The sequence below is a fragment of the Pongo pygmaeus genome, chromosome 7 (assembly GCF_028885625.2).
Source record: "Pongo pygmaeus isolate AG05252 chromosome 7, NHGRI_mPonPyg2-v2.0_pri, whole genome shotgun sequence".
NCBI lineage: Eukaryota > Metazoa > Chordata > Mammalia > Primates > Hominidae > Pongo > Pongo pygmaeus.
In genome coordinates, this window is record NC_072380.2 from 85878538 (window position 1) to 85899511 (window position 20974).

Below are 20974 nucleotides of genomic sequence, written 5' to 3' on the forward strand. Positions count from 1 at the left end.
AATGCTACTCTTTTATTTTCATTTATGATTGTTCTCTGCTAATATATAGAAACACAATTGGTTTTTGCATACTGCTCTTCTATCCTGCAACTCTGCTATACTAATTCATTAGTTCTAATAGGATTCCATCAGATTTTCTACATAGACAAGCAGGTCATCTGTGAATAAGGACAGTTTTATTCATTTCTTTCCAATCTGAATACCATGTATTTCCTTCTCTTGCATGATGGCATGGGCTAGAACCTCCACGGCAACATCAAACGGAACTGGTTAAAGTGGACATCCCGTCTTCTTCTTTTTTTAAAAAAAGGGTCCAGTTTCGGCCGGGCGCCGTAGCTCATGCCTGTAATCCCAGCATTTTGGGAGGCTGAGGCGGGTGGATCACAAGGTCAGGAGATCAAGACCATCCTGGCTAATCTGGTGAAACCCCGTCCCTACTAAAAAATACAAAAAAATTAGCCAGACATAGTGGCTGGTGCCTGTAATCCCAGCTACTAGGGAGGCTGAGGCATGAGAATGGCATGAACTCATGAGGCGGAGCTTTCAATGAGCCGAGATCGTGCCACTCCAGGATGGGCGACAGAGCAAGACTCTCTCAAAAAAAAAAAAAAAAAGGTCCAGTTTTTCACCAATAAGTACAAGGTCAGCTAATAAGGTTTTTCACAGAAGCACATTAGCAGACTGGGAAAGTTCACTTCCACTCCTAGTTTGCTGAGAGTCTTTATGATACTGAATATTAGATTTTATCAAATGATTTTTCTGCATCTATTGAGATGATCATGTGATTTTTGCTTTTTAGTTCATTAATATGGTAAATTACACTACTGATTTTTTTGAACATTAAACCAACCCCACATTCCTGAGATAAACTCCACATGGTCATAACATATTATCTTTTTAATAAACTGTTGAATTAGATTTGCTGAAAATTTGTTTAGGTTTTTGCAATTGTATTTATGAGACATACTGGTCTGTAATTTCCTTAAAATGTATTTGTCTGATTCTGGTATCCCAGTAATGCTGGCATTATGAGCCTTGTAAAAAATTCCTTCCACTTCAATATTTTTAAAAGCACATAAAATTGATATTACTTTTTCCTTAACTCGTATAATTCACCAGTGAAACTATCTGGACCTAGAGTTTTCTTTTTAAGTAGACTTTTACTACAATTTTTATTTCTTTAACATATAAAAAGCTACTCAGGGCCAGGCATGATAGCTCATGTCTGTAATCCTATCACTTCAGGCCAAAGCAAGAGGATCACTTGAGCCCCGGAGCTGGAGACCAGTCAGTGCAACATGGTGAAACCTTATCTCTACAAAAATTAAAAATAAAAAAATTAGCCAGGCATGGTAGCATGTGCCTGAAGTCCCAGCTAGGAGGCTGAAGTGGGAAGATCACTTGAGGTCAAGGCCACAGTGAGCTATCATCAGACCACTGCTCTCCAGCCTGGACGACAGAGTGAGACCCTATCTCAAAAAAAAAAGCTATTCATGTTATCCATTTTCTTCTTCCTTTCTTCCTTTGGGATTAATTTGCTCTTCTTTTTCTAGTCTCTTAAGATGGAAGCTGAAGTCAAATATTTGAGTTATTTGAGTTCATTCTTCTTTCAAAATATATACATTTGGAGCTATAAATTTCTCCCTAAATACTGTTTTAGTAATATCTTCTAATGTTGTATTGCTGTTGTCATTTAGTTTAAAATACTTTCTAATTTACCTCTCCTTCTTTTTAAACCATAGATTACTTATATTTTTTAATTTCCAAATATTTAGAGATTTCCCAAGAATCTTTCTGTTAATGATTCCTAATTCCACTGTAATCAGATACAATTTTTTAATGACTTGAATCCTTTTGAATTCATTTAAGACTTGTTTCATGGCCAGGTACTGTGGCTCACGCATGTAATCCTAGGAGTCTGGGAGGCAGAGGCAGGAGAATCACCTGAACCCAGGAGTTCAGAGAATCAGGCTGAACCCAGCCTGGGCAACACAGTAAGATCACAACACTACAAAAAAAAAAAAAAAAAGAATATTAGCTGGGTGTGGCGGCACACATTTATAGTCCTAGATACTCAGGGAGCTGAAATGCGAGGATTGTTTGAGCCCAGGAGGTCAAGGCTGCAGTGAGACATGGTGGTACCACTTCACTACAGCATGAACAAAGCAAAACCCCACCTCCAAAAAAAAAAAAAAAAGTGCTTTATGGCCCAAAATATGGTTTATCATTGCAAATGTTTTGGATAAACTTGTGAACAAATATGTATTCTACTCTTTTTAGGTACAGTGTTCTATAAATGCAATCAAGTCAAGTTGGTTAACAGTTATTCAAGTCTACCATATCTTTGATCATTTTCTGTCCACTTCTATCAATTACTGACAGGGGTTACTAAAATCTCCAATTATGACTGGATTTCTCAATTTCTCCTTGCATTTCTATTAGTTTTTGTTTCATGTGTTTTGAAGCTCTGTTATTAGGTGCATAAACATGTAACATCATTATATCCTCTTAACTGACCTCTTTACCATTATAAATGAAATGACCTTCTTTATCCCTGGAAATATTCCTTGCTCTGAAATATACTTTAATATTAATATAGCCACTCCAAGTTGCTTTTGACTAGGTTACCATATTATATCTTTTCCCATTCTTTTACTTTTAACCTGTTTATGTTTATAAACTATTTCTTGTAGGCAAGCATATAGTTGGATCTTGCTTTTATATCCAATCTGACAAATTCAGCCTTTAAATTGGAGTGTTTAGACTATTTACATTTAGTGTGATTATTCATATGGTTAGGTTTGATTCTATCATCTTGCTATTTATATTTGTCCCATTTGGTGTTTGTTCCTTTTTTCTTCTTTTTTGACTTCTGTTGAATTATTTTGTGTGACTCCATTTTATCTCCTTTTTATTGGCTTATTAGTTGTAACTCTCTATTTTGCTATTTTAGGGGCTACTCTAGAGTTTACAGAATACCTTTTTAACTTACCACAGTCTATCTTCCAGTGATATTATCACCTCACACAGAGCAAAAGAATCTTATAACAGTATACCTCCATTTCTCCCTCCCTGCCTTTTAGCTATTGTTATCATGCATTTTACTTTTAGATAAGTTATAAACCCCACAACAGCTTGTTAATATATTTGCTTTAAGCAGTCAGTTATCTTTTAAGGAGATTTAACTAATAAGAAAAAAAATCTTATGTATTTACCCAAGTAGTTACCATTTCTAGTGTTCTTTCTTTCATGTAACTCCATATTTGCATCTGGTATCATTTTCCTGCTGTCTGAAGAATTGCTTTTAAATTTTCTTCCAGAGGGGAAATGTTAGCAATAAATTCTTTCTGCTTCTATGTTGTAAACATCTTTATCTCATCTTTATTTTAGAAACATATTTTTGTCAAATACAGAATTATATATTGACATTTTTCATCTTTCAGTACTTTAAAGATGCTTCCCCAGTTTGTTTGCTTATATCGTTTCTGATAAGTCTATTAAGATAATCATCTTTATCTTTCTTCCTCTACACACAAAATGACCATATCTCCTTCTCTGACTGCTTTTCAGATTTTCTCTTTATCATTTGCTTTCAACAATTTGATTATAATGTACAGTAAGTCCTCACTTAACATCATCAGTAAGTTCTTGGAAGCTGCAACTTCAAGTGAAACGAAGTAGAATAGAACCAATTTTACCATGGTCCAATCAATATAAACAAGTGTTAAGTTCCTACAGTGTATTTCTAGTTACAAAAACATCACCAAACTTCTAAATAAATACCAAAACACTTCTAATATTTAACAATGAAATCAATGTGAGCTACACATACACTTAAGAAAGATTAATAAAAACAAGTAAGATAATTATTTACCCAATTCTTCTAGTTCAGGGTCACAGGTGGTCAAAGCGTATCCTAGCCGCTCAGGGCACAAGGCAGAAACCAGCCTTAGACAGGATGCTATTCCATACTAGAGTGCGCGCGTGTGCGCGCACACACACCCCGACTAACTCATACTGGAACAATCTAGAGAAGCCAATTAACCTAATGTGCATATCTCTGGCAATCTAGAGAAGCCAATTAACCTAATGCTCACATCTCCCTAATGTGGGAGGAAACTGAAGTCCCAGAGAAAACCCATGTAGACATGGGAAGAACATGCAAACATTACACCAATACTGGCCCCAGCCAGGAATTAATTCTTTTTCTGTCATCAACATTATGACAAAATGATGTTGAAACATTATTTGAGGACCTGCTATACCTTGGTGTAGTTTTACATTTCTTATACTTAAAACTCATTCAGCTTCTTTATCTGTAGGTTTATGGCTTAAGTCTAAAACATTTTTGGCCATTATTTCTTAAAATACATTCTTCTGTATATTATGTCCCTTGAGAACTACAATTATTCGTCTACTTGGCTGCTTGAGTGTCCCACAGCTCACTGACTTTTTTTCTTTTTTCTCTATGCTTCATTCTGGATGGTTTCTATTGCTCTGCCTTCAAGTTAATTCATAATTTTTTCTGCAATATCTAATTTACCATTAATCTCATACCATATATTTTTCATCTCAGTTGTAGTTTTCATCGTTGTAAGTTTGATATGGGTCTTTTTGTCTCTTCTGTATCTCTAACTTTTTGAATACATGGAATACAGTTATAATGTTTTAATGCCCTCTGCTAATTCTATCATCTGTGTCAGTTCCATGTCAATTTTGATTGATGATTCTCATAATTATGGGTCATATTTCATGCTTCTTTGCATACATGGTAATCTTTAACTGAATGACATACCTTGTTCATTTTACCTTGCTATATGACTCCTATAAATCTTTTTGGACTTTGTCTAGGGATACAGTTGAGTAATTTGGAAACAGTTTGTTCAAGTCTTGCTTTTATAATTTACTAGTTCGCTCCAGAGCAGCAACATCTTCTCAACTCAAGAGTTTGCCAGACTCCACATCTCAGTTTCTACTCTCTGTGTCACATCCTGGAAAATCTCTCTGTGCAGTAGGCCTGGGGCAATTGTAGGACTCACCTTGTTTGTTTCTTCTCTCAAGAATCACTGACCTGAATGTCTTAATCATTGTTGTTTCTACATATTTTGTTTTTTGGAGAAGAGGGGTAGGATTGTTTCAAGAGGACAGTAAACATGATCCTTGTTACACCACATGGACCAGATGCAAAAGTCCCCACCCATCCTTGTATATTTAATCTATCTGTATCTATTTAAAATGAGTTTCTTGTAAACATCGTAAATATATGGTCCCTGACTTACAATGGTTCACCTTATGATTCAACTTTACCGTAGTGACAAAGTGATATGCACTCAGTAGAAACCATACTGAAGTACCTATACAAGCATTCTATTTTTCACTTTCAGTATCACATTCAATAAATTATAATGAGATATTTAACACTTTATTATAAAATAGGATGTATGTTAGATGATTTTGCCTAACTGTAGGCTAATTTAAGTGTTCTGAGCACATTTAAGGTAGGCTAGGCTAAGCTATGATGTTCAGTAGGTTGTGTGTGTGTGTGTGTGTGTATATATATATATATTTTTTTTTTTTTTTTTCTGAGTCAAGGTCCCACTGTCACCCAGACTAGAATGCAATGAAGACTATAACTCACTGCAGCCTTGACCTCCTGGGCTCAAGCAACCCTCGCACTTCAGCCTCCCAAGTAGCTAGGACTACAGGTGCACACCACCACATCCAGCTAATTTTTGTATTTTTTGTAGAGATGGGTTTTCACCATGTTGTCCAGGCTGGTCTTGAACTCCTAGGTTCAAATTAACTGCCAGCCTTGGCCTCCCAAAGTGCTGGGATATAGGCATGAGCCACCATGCCCAGTTAATTATGTGTATGAAATATATTTTTGACTTTCAATATTTTCATCTTACAATGGGTTTAACAGGACCTAACACCATCATAAGTCAAGAAGCATCTGTACTTGAGTCTTGCTTTTCTATACCATCTGACAATCTTTGCCTTTTAAATTTAGCATTTAAGTCATTTACATTTATTATAATTATCAATATTACTAGATTTATATCTACTGTTTTGCTACGTTTTTGTCCTGTTATTTGTTCCTTTCTTCATCTTTATCTATCTTCTTTTAGACTGATTATTTTTAGTATCCACTTTATATCCTACATAGGCTTACTATTTTTATTTTGTCGTATAGGAATTGTTCTAAAACATACACAGCCTACCTTCAAATATCATTCCACTTCATGTATGATATAAGCACCTAAAAATTCTATACTTCCCTTTCCCTTATCCCATTCTTTATGCTACTGACATCAATTAATTTCTATGTATAAGCCCTTAAGGCATTGTTAGTATTTTTGTTTTAGTCAATTATCTTTTTAAAAGTTAAAAATGGGTCAGGCATGGTGGCTCACACCTGTAATCCCAACACTTTGGGAGGCCAAGGTGAGTGGGATCACTTGAGGTCAGGAGTTCAAGACCAGCCTAGCCAACATGGCAAAACCCCACCCATCTCTACTAAAAATAAAAAAATTAACCGAGCATAGTGGCTCATGCCTGTAATCCCAGCCCTTTGGGAGGCCGAGGCAGGTGAATCACTTGAGTCCAGGAGTTGGGAGACCAACCTGAGCAACATGGCAAAACCCCTTCTCAACAAAATATATAAAAATTAGCCAGGTATAGTGGTGCATGTCTGTAATCCTGGCTACTTGAGAGGCTGAGGTGGGAGGACTGCTTCAGCCTGGGAGGTCGAGGCTGCAATGAGCCATCATCGTGCCACTGCACTCCAGCCTGGGAAACCTGTCTCAAGACCTGTCTCAACAACAACAACAAAAAAATTTTTATTTCAATACCACCAATTTTCAGCTACTTGATTATGATGTGCGTGGTTAGGTTTTTTTTTTTTTTAATATTTCTTCTACTTTAGGTTGACTTCTTACCATCATCTACAGGTTTATAGTTTCTACCAAACAGAGAACAGAGGTTTAAAGTCATTATTTCTTAATGTCAGTCACAGCAACCTGGATGGAACTGGAGACTTATTCTAACTGAAGTAACTCTGGAATGGAAAACCAAACATCATACATTCTTACTCATAAGTGGGAGCTAAGCTTGTGAGGATGTAAAGGTATAAGAATGATACAATGGACTTTGGGGACTTGGGGAAAGGATGAAAGTGGTATGAGGTATAAAAGACTACACATTGAGTACAGTGTACACTGCTTGGGTGATGGGTGCACCAAAGTCTCAGAAATCACCACTAAAGAACTTATTCATGTAACCAAACACCACCTGTTCCCCAAAAACTGTTGAAATAAAAAATAAATAAATAAAAGTCATTATTTCTTATAATATTTTCTGTTTCCCCTCCCTTCTCCTAGGATTCTAATTACACGTCTTAGACCACTCGATATTTCCCACAGCTCACTGATGCTGTTTTTTCTTTAGTCCTTCCACCCTGTGCTTCATTTTGGATAGTCACTATTGTTATCTATTCAAGCCCACTGATGCGTGTCTTATCTGCTATTAATCCCATCCAATATATATTTTATTTCAGATACTGCATTCTTCATCTCTATTTTTAGATCTTCTATGTATTTCCACATCATCCTTCTGTTTTCCCCTCGCGTCTTGAACATTTAGAGCATATTAGCAGCAACTGTTTCTACATCTTTGCCTGCTAAATCATCTTTATCATTTCTGGGTCTCTTTCTTTTCAGGAAATTTTTAAATCCTGGCTATGGGTCGTATTTTCATTCTTCTTTGTAAGCATTTTAATATTTTATTCAGGTAAAATTGACATAATATCTAATTAATCCATTCAAAGTGAACATTCGGCTGGGCACGGTGGCTCACTCCTGTAATCCCAGCACTTTGGGAGGCCGAGGCAGGTGGATCACTTGAGGTCAGGAGTTCCAGACCAGCCTGGCCAACATGGTGAAACCCCGTCTCTACTAAAAATACAAAATTTAGCTGCGCGTGGTGGCAGGTGCCTGTAATCCCAGCTACTGGGGAGGCTGAGGCAGAAGAATCCCTTGAACCCGGGAGGCAGAGGTTGCAGTGAGCTGAGATCACACCACTGCACTCCAGACTGAGCGACTGAGGCAGACTACGTCTCAAAAAAATAAATAAAAAATAAAGTGAACATTCCAGTGGTATTTAGTCCACTCACAGTGTTGTACAACTACCACCTATACCTGGTTCCAAAACACTGTTATGACCCCAAAAGGGAATTCAACACCCATTAGGCAGTTGCTTCTCATTCAGCCTTAACCCCAGGCCCTGGCAAGCAACAATCTACATTCTGTCTCATAGATTACCTATTGTGAATATTTCACATAAATGGAATCACACAATATGTGACCATTTGTGTGTGTCTTCTTTCACTTAATGTTTTCTAGGTTCATCTGCATCGTAGCATGTATCCATACTTCATTTCTTTACCGCTAGACAATATTTTATGGAATGTAGACTACAATTTGGTTACTCATTCATCCACTAATGGACATTTGGGTTGTTTCCACCATTTAGCTATTGTAAACAGTGCTGCTATGAACATGTGTGGTCATGTATTTGTTTGAGTACCTGCTTTCAATTCTTTAGGGTATATACCTAGGAGTGGAATTGCTGGGTCATATGAGAAGTCTATGTGTTCCTTTGCGGAACTGTCAAACTCTTTTTTCCACAGAGGCTGAACCATTTAACATTCCCACCAGCAACATACAAGGGTTCCAGTTTCTCCACATCATCCTCAAAACTAGTTACTGCCCGTCTTTTGATTCTGGCCATCCTAGTAGTTGTGAAGTGGTATCTCACTGTGGTTTTCGTTTGCATCTCCCTGATCACTAATGATGCTGAGTATTAATGATGTGTTTATCTTCTTAGAGTAAATGTCTATTCCAAGTCTTTTGCCCATTTTTTAGTTGAGCTTTTTTTTTTTTTTGCTGTTGAGTTGTAAGTTTTCGTTCTTGTATTTTGGCCATTGGTCCATTTACGAGTTAATTTTTACACATGGCATGAAGTAGGGGTCCAACTTTATTGTTTTGCATGTGGATCTCCAGGGGTCCCCAAACCATTTGAAGAGATTATTCTTTCCCCACTGAATCATCCTGGCATGTTTGTTAAAAATCAATTGCCTACAGATATATTAATTCTGGACTCTCAATTCTATTAGTCTATACATCTATCCTTATGCCAGTACCACACTATTTTGATCATTATAGCTTTGCAGTAAGTTTCATAATTGGGAAATATGAGTCCTCTGGCTTTATTCTTCTTTTTCAAGACTGTTTTGGCTATTTGGATCTGTTGCAATTCCATATGAATGTGAGGATCAGCTTTCCAACTTTTGCAAAAAAAAAAAAAAGGCCAATAGAATTTTGATAGAGATTGCATTGAATCTGGAGATTGCTTTGGACAGTATTGCCATCCTAACGGCAATGTAAAGTCTTCCAATTCATGAACACAAAATGTCTTCCCACTTATTTAGGTCTTCTTTATTTCAACATGTTTTGTAGTTTATAGTGCACAAGTCTTTCATAAGCAAGTCAACTGCTTTAGGCTTTTGGATGCTATTATAAATGCAATCTTTTTAAATTTCTTTTTGGATTGTTCATTGCAAGGAAACAGAAACACATGTTTTTTGTGTCTTACCTTGTACCTACAACTTTGCTCAAGTTATTTATTAGCTTTAGTGGAGGTTTTTCTGGATTCTTTCAGATTTTCTATATATAGGACCATGTCATCTGCAAATAGAGACAGTTTTATTTCTTCCTTCCAAATCTGTATGTCTTTGTTTCTTTTTCTTGTCACACTGCTCTGGCTATAACTTCCACTACAACTTGAATAACTGTGGTGAGAATGGGTATCCATGCCTTGTTCCCAATCGTAAGGGCAAGGATTTCAGTCTTTTACTATTGAGTTGGATGTTAGCTGTGGGTTTTTTCATAAATGCTGAATGTTGAGGAAATGTTAAAAAAAAAAAAAAAAAGTTCCCTACTCTTCCTAATTTTGAGCGTTTCTATCACGAACAGCTGTTGAATTTTATCAACTGCCTACTGTATCAATTGAAACAATCACGTGGGGGTGTCCCCCCACTTCATTCTATTAATGTGTTGTACTACACCACCCTTGCATTCCTGGGAATAAGTCCCACTTGGCCATGGTGCATATTCCTTTAAATATGCTGCTAGATTCAGTTTGCTAGTATTTTGTTGAATATTTTTGCATCTGTATTAATAAGGAATATTGGTCTGTAATTTTCTCATTATGTCTTTGTTTGGCTTTGGTATCAGGTAATAATACTGGCCTCAAAGAGTGAGTTAGGAAGTATTCTTACTCTCTCCTCTCCAATATTTTGGAAGAGTATGAGAGCGATTCTCATACTCTTTAAATATTTAAATATTTGGTATTATTCTTTAAATATCTGGTAGAATCCACCAGAGAAGCAATATGGTACTGGACTTTTGATTGGGAGTTTTTGTTTTGTTTTGAGATAGGGTCTCACTCTATCATCCATGTTGGAGTGCAATGGCATAATCATGGATCACTGCAGTCTCAACCTCCCAGGCTCAAGTAATCTCAGTTTGGGAGATTTTTTAACTAATTCAATCTGTTCACTTGTAAGTCTGTTATATTTTCTATTTCTTTCTGAGTCAGTTTTAGTAATGTGTATTTCTAAAACTGTGTCCATTTCATGTAGGTTATCTAATCTGTGCATAAGATTGCTCATAGTATTCTCTTTAATCCTTTTTGTTTAAGGTCAGTAGTAATGTCCCCACACTCACGTCTACTTTTAGTTATACCTATCTGTGTTGTTTCTTTGTCAGTCTAGCAAAAGGTTTGTCAATTTCATTGCTCTTTTCAAAGAATCAAACTTTTGGTTTCACTAATTCTCTATATTATTTTCCTATTCTCTATTTCATTTATCTTCACTCTAATCTTTATTTACTTCCTTTCTTCTGGTAGCTTTGCATTTTCTAGTTTCTTTAAAATGTAAAGTAAGATTATTTATTTGAGGTCTTTTTTATTCTTTAATGTAGATGTTTATTGCTAACAATTTCCCTCTCAGGACTGTTTTCACTGCATCATTTAAGTCACATATATTGTTTCCATTTTAATTTATTTCTAAGTATTCTCTAATTCCCACATATTTGTAAATTTCCATATATTTGTAAATTTTCCAGTATTCCTTCTGTTAATGATTACTAACTTCATTCCACTGTGACTGGAGAAGATACATAGCATGATTTCAATCTTTTTAAATTTACTGAAACTTGTTTTGTGGCCTAATACAGCCTGGAGAATGTTTCATGTATACTTTAAAAGAATATATATTTTGGCAGGGTACAGTGGCTCATGCCTATAATCCCCGCACTTTGAGAGGCCAAGGAGGGTGGATCACCTGAGGTCAGGAGTCTGAGACCAGCCTGGCCAACACGGCAAAACCCCGTCTCTACTAAAAATACAAAAATTAGCTGGGTGTGGTGGTGGACACCTGTAATCCTAGCTACTCAGGAGGCTGAGGCAGGAGAATCACTTGAACTCCGGAGGCAGAGGTTGCGGTGAGCCAAGATGGAGACATTGCACTCCAGGCTGAGTAACAGAGCAAGACTCCGTCTTTCAAAAAAAAAGAATACATATTTTGCTGTTGCTGAATGTTCTGTGTATGTCTGTTAGGTCTAGTTGATTTACACCGTTGTTCAGGTCCTCTAGTTCCTTACCGATATTCTGTCTAGATGTTCTATCCCTTGCTAACGTCAAAGCAAGCATTTTTTGACTGAATGACAAAAACTAAATTTTACATTGTTGGGTTCTGAATTTTGTTGTATTCCTCTAAATAGTGTTCTGGTGCAGTTAAGTTACGTGGAATCATTTGGAGCCTTCTGAGGACTCTTCCCAGTGCCCCATGTATTCTACGACATCCTTTACTCTGCATAGTAGGAACACGACTATTTGAAGCCTTATGTGAACTCTGGAAATTGTTTTTCTTAGTGCTTTCCAGGTATTTTTTTTCTCTGGCCTCAGGTAGGGCCTGTCAAGCATCTACGAAATCAGAACTCAGCAAAAGACTCCAGGAGAATCCTCTGGAGATCTCCAAAATGCATGCTCACTTGTTCATGCTCTCTTGCTTTTTAGTGTATGCCTCCCCAACGCCAATCCCAACCCCCTTAGCTCTTTTTTCTCTGGTACTTTGCCCTGTAATTCTAATCGCCTTGATTTTCCCAAATTTTTATCTTTGTCTTCTTATCTCAGTAGGACTGCTGGGCTCTGTTTTGGTTCCTCCACACCTTGCACCGCAGCCAATAAACAGCCTCTAGGCTCTGCAGTAAGCTGTTACAATTGAAGGGCTTTACCCTCACTTGTTCCTATTCTCTCAGGGATCAGTCTGGTGCTGCCTGTCATCAATGTCTAAAAGCTATTGTTTATATATTTTATAAATTATCAAGTTATTTAAAGAGGAAGAGTACATTTTTGATACATAACAAGTTACCTCCAATTTTGTGGCTTTAAAAATCAAGCATTGGCCAGGCACGGTAACTCACGCCTATAATTCCAGCACTTTGGGAGGCCGAGGCAGGAGGATCACCTGAGGTCAGGAATTTGAGACCAGCCTGCCCAACATGATGAAACACCATCTCTACTAAAAAATACAAAAATTAGCCAGGTGTGGTGGTACACGTCTGTAGTCCCAGCTACTCAAGAGGCTGAGGCAGCAGAATCACCTGAACCTGGGAGACAGAGGTTGCAGTGAGCTGAGATCGTACCACTGCACTCTAGCCTGGGCGACAGACCAAGACTTCAACACAAAAAAAGCTAAAAAAAATTAAAAAACAAACAAACAAACAAAACAAGCATTTCTTTTTTTTCACACAGTTTCTGAGGGTTGGCAATCAGGGAACAGCTTAGATGGGTAGTTCTGGCTCCGGATCTCTCATGAGGTTGCAGTCAAGATGTCAGCAGGACAGTTAGGACTGGAAGCTTGACTAAAGCTGGAACATCTGCTTCCAAGAAGGCTCATTCACATGCTGTTGGCTAGAGAGGCCTCAGTTCCTTGTTGGCTGTTGGCAGGAGGCCTTAGTTTCCCACAGCATGGGCCTCCCCCATCGGGCCATTCACAACATGGCAGCTAACTATTCTCAGAGTGAGTAATCCAAGGTTGGGGGTAGTGAGGGGAAGTAGGCGGAACCACATTTGTATTATAAATAACCTATCCTAAGAAATGATCCATCACTTCTGTTGCATTCTATTGGTTCCACAGATAAACCTCAATATAATGTGTATGGGGATTACACCATGGTGTAAATATCGGGATGCAGGGATCATTGGGGGCCATCTTGGAAGCTGGCTACACATAAAATAAATCCAGTTCCCATTATACCAACATAGGGTAAAGTAGAAGTCTTTCTTACACATTTTAACCTCCTTATGTTTACTATTTTTCTTATCCCCTAACTGTAGGCTATATCCTGCAGCTACAAGAGACATGAGCAGATTACAGATCTCCACATGCAGTCTCAGAAAGAAAAGTAACTATTACTAAGTAGCAGCAACTTTTAAGAGAAAAGAATAGAGTTCCTGGTGCTTGTGGCAAGAAGCAGAAGGACCTCAAAGCCAATCTGGGCTTGAGAAAGTGGTTCATTCCCCCAAATACTTTACTCAATGATCTACCTAAATGTCTGCCGTCTGCCCTCCCTTCCCACCAATTTCCAGAGTCAGGCAGCAACAGCCAACAGCAATATTAATAGTGAAATTAACAGCAGTAGTACCAGGACCAATGCTAAGCATTTTGCCTTTGTTATCTCAATTACTCCTCACAACAAACCTCTGAGATAGCTGTCATTATTCCTTAAACTCTAGACTTTGTTTCTTGGTAATCATACTCTGGTCTTACACTATCCAGTGTAATAAATTTTTTTTTTTTAAATAACACCTGGCTCCCTCTTGCCCTACAGAGTTCTGCTACTGCTTTGACATGGAAAAATTCTGTCTTGTCCTACCTGTCATCCCTTCCACTTCAGTTAGGCCTTAAAGCTTCCTCTTAGCTTCCATGTTCCCAACATCTACTACCAAACCTCACTAAAAAGAACCACCACACTATTTTGATCCCTGTAAATTCCCAGTTGCTAGGCTCTCCCAATACCACAACTGCCTAATATAGACTTTTCCAATTCCTTAGGACACACTGACCTGTCAAGTCTACCTCACCAGCTAATCTCCAAAACTTGGCCCTACTTCAACTACTCATTTAAAAATATTATTCACAGCATGTATCTTCGTAATTTATATTTGCTGTAGCTTACTGCTAAAATGAGTTCCTTTTCCCAGGGGACCTATAATTAATGATCAGGGAGAAAGGCCCAAAATATACCATACTCGTACATATTATGTTATCCCAGAAATTAGTATACTCCTGTTGGTTATCTGTTGAATAATGAGTGAAAAGTATAAAGTAATGATTATAAATACTAACTCAGAAAATTATCAGAAAATAATCCAAAGAATGTTATTTACAAATAAAAAGAAATAGATGACAGTAGACATATATAAGCAATCCACAAAAGGCAAAACACGAAAGAACAAGAAATATTTAAATATTATAGAAACACAAAATAAAATACCACCTTTTGTCAGACAGATTAGCAAAGACTGAAATTTTGTCAAGAAAGTAAGGAAACAGGTAGATACAATTCTGGCAAATATAATTTTGTCTTTTTGGGAGCTATACACCAAATATCTTTAAAATCCACATACATCTTTGACTAGTATTTCCATTTCTAATAATTAATTCTAAGAAAATAATTGGACAAAGAGATGTATATTTAAAAAATTTACTATGGCACTAACTACAATACAAAAATCTGTCCAACAATAAGGGCTTGGTTAAATTTTAGTACATCCAAACTAAGAATTATTAATAAATCACTTCAAAACATTACATATTGTATAATCCCAGTTTTTAAAAAGTAACATATATTCACATAAAAACATACCTGCATAGAAAAAAAATCTAGAAGTATACACCCCAAAATGTTACCAGTGATTATCTCTGTAAAAGAAGTGGAATTTTTCGTGATTTTTTTGTTTGTTTGTTTTTCAGGGTTTTTTTTTTTTTTTTTTTGCTTATTACACCTAATTTTCTACAGTAAGCATAAGTTGCACATAGATAATAACACACATTCTTAAAAGGCAAAAACAGCAACTATGATCACAATTTAAATGCAGAAAAGTGCTATTATCTTAACAGAACATGGAACATCCATGTTCCATGATAATAGTAAAGTTAGGCAAAGTTATTATCAAATAACCTGGTATTCAATAGCCTAGTTTTGAATTAGTTTTAGTAACACATGTGGAAGAATCTGTTATGAATAAAAAACCATGTAGGCCAGGCGCGGTGGCTCACGCCTGTAATCCCAGCACTTTGAAAGGCCGAGGCAGGCAGATCACGAGGTCAGAAGTTCGAGACTAGCCTAACCAACATGGTGAAACTCCGTCTCTACTAAGAATATAAAAATTAGCCAGGCGTTGTGGCGTGTGCTTGTGATCCCAGCTACTCAGGAGGCTGAGGCAGGAGAATTGCTTGAACCCAGAAGGCAGAGGATGCAGTGAGCCAAGATTGTGCCACTGCACTCCAGCACAGGCAACAGAGTGAGACTCCATCTCAAAAAATAAAAATAAAAAAGCATCTAATTCAGGTATTTTAAGAAAACAAAAGACTTCCCAAATAAAAATGTAGTACTAATCCTAGAGACAATGTTGAAAATCACATAGTAAAAATCTCAACTGTTTCAAGCTGAGAATCAACTTAAGTCCCCTTTGCATGCCTAGGGTCTCATTCTGTTACCCAGGCTGGAGTGCAGTGGTATGATCACAGTTCACTGTAGCCTCAACCTTCCAGGCTCAAGTGATCCTCCACCCCAGCCTCCCAAGTAGCTGAGACTACAGGCATGTGTCACCATATCTAACTTTTTTTATTTTTTGTAGAGACAGGGTCCTACTATGTTGCCCAAGCTGGTCTCAAAATCCTGAGCTCAAGCAATCCTCCCACTTCAGCCTCCCGAAGTGCTGGGATTACAGGCATGGGCCACCACACTGGGCCCCTTGACACATTTACCTTGAGAACCCTCACTGTTACGAGAAAGTGGTTGCCAAGAAAGTAAATTCAAAAATCACTCATGAGTTTAAGAATTCAACTCTATGTTTAGCTGAAGAGAGTCTTTATCTCAGACTTGAACAGTTCGGGGGATGACAGTTATAGTCAGTAACAAGAAGGGGGGTCTCTTAAATTGTTCTAGGAATACACTTCTGTTAAGATTGAGCATCCCAAATCCAAAAATCTGAAATCCAAAATCTCCAAGATTTCAAACTTCTTTTGTACCAACATAACGCTCAAAGGAAATGCTCACTGGAGCATTTTGGATTTTGGATTTTTGGATTAGGGATGCTCAACCTGTAGGCAAAATTCCAAAATCTAAAAAAATCTGAAATCCAAAACACTTCCGGTGCCAAGCATTCTGATAAGGAATACTCAACCTGTACAATTTAAGTATGTATATCTCCAGGCACTGTGTATGATTTCTAGCCAACATCCACGGAATTGCTTGTGGCCATGTAGAGAATTGCCTAGGAACTGTTTGCAATGCCTGATTCAACATGACCTGCAATATAGCCAGTTAGTAAATCCTCATTAGGACTAATCCATAAACTATAATTTTCAATGAAGTTGGCTAGCATAAAATGGTCATTTCCAAATGTCTGTGGCAGAAGATGAAAAATTATTTTAATTGTAACCAAATAATTAATGGCAGGTATCCATAGAAAGTTATTTAGTGGCAACTTCACACCTCTAACAGTTTGCAAATAAGGTCTCATAATGCTTCCACTGGAATTTGAGAGCAGCTGTGAGGAAACAGGAAGCACTAAGCACAGGACAGCTCTACGATTTCTTTAAATTATTAGTAATGTTTTTGATTAATTTTTGTTGCACAAGGAAAAGTTTCTAGTAGGGGAGAAAACCAAATAACAACTTTACATGAGGGAGAGTTAGTTGCATTTGTGTAACACAAGCAGCACATAACACCAAAACTGACAACATAATTATGTGGTTATTGTTGAAAAATAAATATCTCCTTGCTTTAGTGACAACTCTAGCACCATTCATATATTCATACACCCAACAAATAAATGTATGAAAACTATTTAAATTGTTTATTCTAGGACCTGGGGATATAAGAGTAAACAAGAAAAGTCACTGTCTGTCTTCATGAAACATACTAACAAGGGAGACAGATGTTACAACATATAATTACGTATTTGACTATAACTACAAATGTCATGTTATTAAACTAAAGAGCAAGGTGCTATGACAGCATATAGCAGGACTGCAGTCAAGCAAGCCAAACCCAGGGGAGGGGAAGAGAGGTTCAGGCAGAGGAAATCTGTGCAAATCCCTGCAGCCAGAACGTCCTTACCCAATCTAGGAACTGAAACAGTCCAGTATAACTGAAGCATTGAGATTATTTCTTGGGCACACATTAAGTCTAAGATGTATAAAGACATCCAAGAGATCAAGGTGATAAATGCTACATGAGTTTGGAGCTCAGAAAAAAAGGTCTAGACCAGGTATAAACTTAGAAGTCATTAGCTTAGAGATGGCATGGAATGCACAGGAACCGGAGATTTCTTTGGCAAGGTGAGCAGGACTATATCGGAAGGCAGGGGGTCAGGATTACTTTCTTTTTTTTGGAACGGAGTCTCGCTCTGTTGCCCAGGCTGGAGTGCAGTGGTGTGATCTCAGCTCACTGCAACCTCCGCCTCCTGGGTTCAAGCAATTCTCCTGCCTCAGCCTCCCGAGTAGCTGGGATTACAGGTGTGCACCACAACGACCAGCTGATTTTTTTGTATTTTTAATAGAGATGGGGTTTCACTATGTTGGCCAGGCTGGTCTTGATCTCCTAATCTCAGGTGATCTACCTGCCTTGGCCTCCCAAAGTGCTGGGATTACAGGCATGAGCGACCACGCCTGGCCAAGATTACTTTTCTTTTTTTTTTTTTTTTTTGAGACGGAGTCTCACTCTTTTTGCCCAGGGTGGAGTGCAATGGCGCGATCTTGGCTCACCGCAACCTCAGCCTCCCGGGTTCAAGTGATTCTCCTGCCTCAGCCTCCCGAGTAGCTGGGATTACAGGCATGCGCCACCATGCCTGGCTAATTTTGTATTTTTCAGTAGAGACGGGGTTTCTCCATGTTGACCAGGCTGGTCTCGGACTCCCGACCTCAGGTGATCTGCCCGCCTTGGCCTCCCAAAGTGCTGGGATTACAGGCGTGAGCCACCATACCCAGTTGATTACTTTCTTAATCACAGGAGAAAAAAAAAAAAGTTTAATTACTTCTCTCTTGATTTGCAATCAAAAGAAATAAGAGTATTCTGTTTCTTTCCTTTTTTTTTTTTTTTTTGTTTTTAAGAGACAGGGTCTTACTATGTTACCCAGTCTGGCTCAAACTCCTGGGCTCAAGAGATCCTCCCACCTCACCTCCCAAAGTGCTGGGACTACAGGTGTGAGCCACCCAGCCTGGCCAAAAGTATTTTCTAACACTATAGCTATGATACAATGTTCTATTTGATCGGGAAAGGTAAAATTAAATGTATAAAGTTCTTGGAGAAACGTCAAGAAGTAAGAAAAACACTTCCTTCAGTGAGTCTAAAGTATTATATGCTGTAGTTTAGCAGGGCACTTCCTTCTAGTGTTTTTCAGTGCCCTGGAAAGTGAACCTTTTTTCTTTTAAAAAAAAAACAGATACAACTACTTCACAAGATTTGTCACTAAAAATGCTTTGAGTCTGCAGAACTGGCACCTACTGAAGCTGTATCATGATCATAAGCATTCTGAACACATTAACAAGTCCTAAAGGGATGTGGCATCAAGAACAACAGACAAACCTTCTGCCTTTCACAACCAGAAGGTATCAACTTTCAGAAGATCGTTCTAATCCTTAAACAACCTGCCCTACACAGCCTCCAATGATGACTATATAGTAGGTAACTGCTTTAAAAAGTGATGAGTCAGGGTATAGTTATAGAAAAGAAAAGCTGAGTTAAAATGTCCCATAATTTATAGCCAAAGCACCATATAAGCATGAAAAATGCCTTAACACAAACTCACCTGATTTATTTGAAGCATGTTAAGACAATATTGACCAAACTGCTGTATCCCTCACGGCTCCAAAAACTGGAAAACGAAAATGAAGAAATAAAGTTCAACTTAGCTGATAACCTCAATGACTGGTATTTTAAACACATGTCCTTGATCAAAATCAAATATAAAATGTAATTTATCCAGATCTCCACAGAACTTTCTATGATGATAAAAATGTCCTGTACTTGCACTGTCCAATCTAGTAGTCATTAGCCACATGTGGCTACTGAGCACTTGAAATGTGGCTAGAGCAATCAAGAAAATAAATGTTTAATTTTCTTTCATGTTCACTTAAATAACTATGTCACTGGCAGCCACCATACTGGACAGTACAGATCTGAACAAAGCTCCTTCTGCTTCTGGACTTCTAAGACAATCGCAACAAAAGTGAAGCTGTTAAAAATAAATCTGAGAGTTTCAGGTTAATATTTAATGTATACTTCCCTTTTTGCAGTCCTGTTTTAAACAGCTTTGTTCCCATCTTCTATACGATAAATTAATCCTAAAGAAGATGCAATACCACAAGTATTCTCTTAGATGGTATGGAAAAGAGCATACAGTACAATTATCTTGCTGAATATTTTCTTTTTCTCTGTCATTTTGTCTGTTATCATCAGTATAAAAATAGTATGCATATTAAAATTTCAGGCTGGGCCTGGTAATCCCAGCATTTTGGGAGGCCAAGGTAGGTGGATCATTTGAGTTCAGGAGTTCAGGACCAGCCTGGCCAACATGGTGAAAACCCTGCCTCTACTAAAAATACAAAAATTAGCCGGGCATGGTGGCACGTGCCTGTAATCTCAGCTACTCAGGAGGCTGAGGCAGGAGAATCACTTGAACCCAGGAGGCAGAGGTTGCAGTGAGCCGAGATCACGCCATTGCACTCCAGCCTGGGCAACAGAGCGAGACTCCATCTCAAAAAAAAAAAAAATTTTTTATTTAAAAACAGATGCCAATGAAGGGCAGGAAAGTCCAAATTATAAACAAATAAATCATGGGATCTTGTAATGAAAAAAAGTTTATATAAAATATAAATTATCTACAGACCTTTCCCCTAAAAATTATCTACAAAGCAACAACACAGTTGTGATACACAGCAAAAGGCCTATATCTAATCACTTGTGTAGAAACTTTCATGCTGTTAAATTTTAATATTGAATCTTCCCTTAGAAGCAAATGTTTTGTAAGTACACACAAACATACACAAACACAGACTCATATTTGGCTACCATTTTTTCAAGATGACAAACTAGAGTCCATTCAAAATGACTTTGAAAACTTTAATATTTTTCTTACAATAGTGTCCTCAGCATCTGCATCAATTTTTCTTTATTTTTTAATTACTTTCACATTTCCTATGAGAACGGGATGCTGTATAAAGAGCACATGGCCTGGGTATTGGTGAATTTGAGTTTTAGTCAAAGTTCTTCAGGAGATTACCTTCTGAGCCTTGGTCAAATTACTTTGTGTATCTTTGAGTTCTTCTTTTTCTGTCTTCTTTTTTTTTCTTCAATCTTTAAAAAGTAAGCTAAAGTTCTTGTGGTAGGCAGCCTCTAACAAATAGAATATAGCAGAAATAATGAGATACCACTTCAAAGATTAGGTTATAAAAATTCTTAGGTGTCATCTTCTCTCACTCCTTTGCTCATAGGGAGGCAGATGCCAAACTGTGGTACCCTTTGGAGAGGTCCATATGGCAAAGAACTGAGAAAAGCCTCTGGCCAATAGCCAGCAAAAATTGATTTCTTCAGTCCAAGAGCCCCAGGAAACTGAACCCTGC

The 20974-nt window shown here is 37.6% G+C and overlaps 1 protein-coding gene across 27 annotated transcripts in view; it reads right to left on the reverse strand.

The window, feature by feature from the left end:
* The window catches only part of STAU2 (staufen double-stranded RNA binding protein 2), a 330823-nt gene that overhangs the window by 302608 nt on the left and 7241 nt on the right, over positions 1–20974 (reverse strand). For 14 of the 27 annotated variants that reach the window (XM_063668903.1, XM_054497830.2, XM_063668907.1 and 11 more), the window contains exons 2-3: positions 20635–20747; positions 19162–19227 (exon numbers count right to left, since the gene is read on the reverse strand). The exons of 6 other annotated variants lie outside the window; for them this stretch is intronic. In XM_063668903.1, coding sequence (XP_063524973.1) covers positions 19162–19179 — 18 coding nt within the window. In that variant the 5' untranslated portion in view covers positions 19180–19227; positions 20635–20747. Of the gene's footprint in view, positions 1–1944; positions 2009–12490; positions 12633–14990; positions 15047–19161; positions 19228–20634; positions 20748–20974 lie in introns of those variants that run through there. 7 more of the 27 variants (XM_063668906.1, XM_063668900.1, XM_063668905.1 and 4 more) reach the window with 4 other exon arrangements.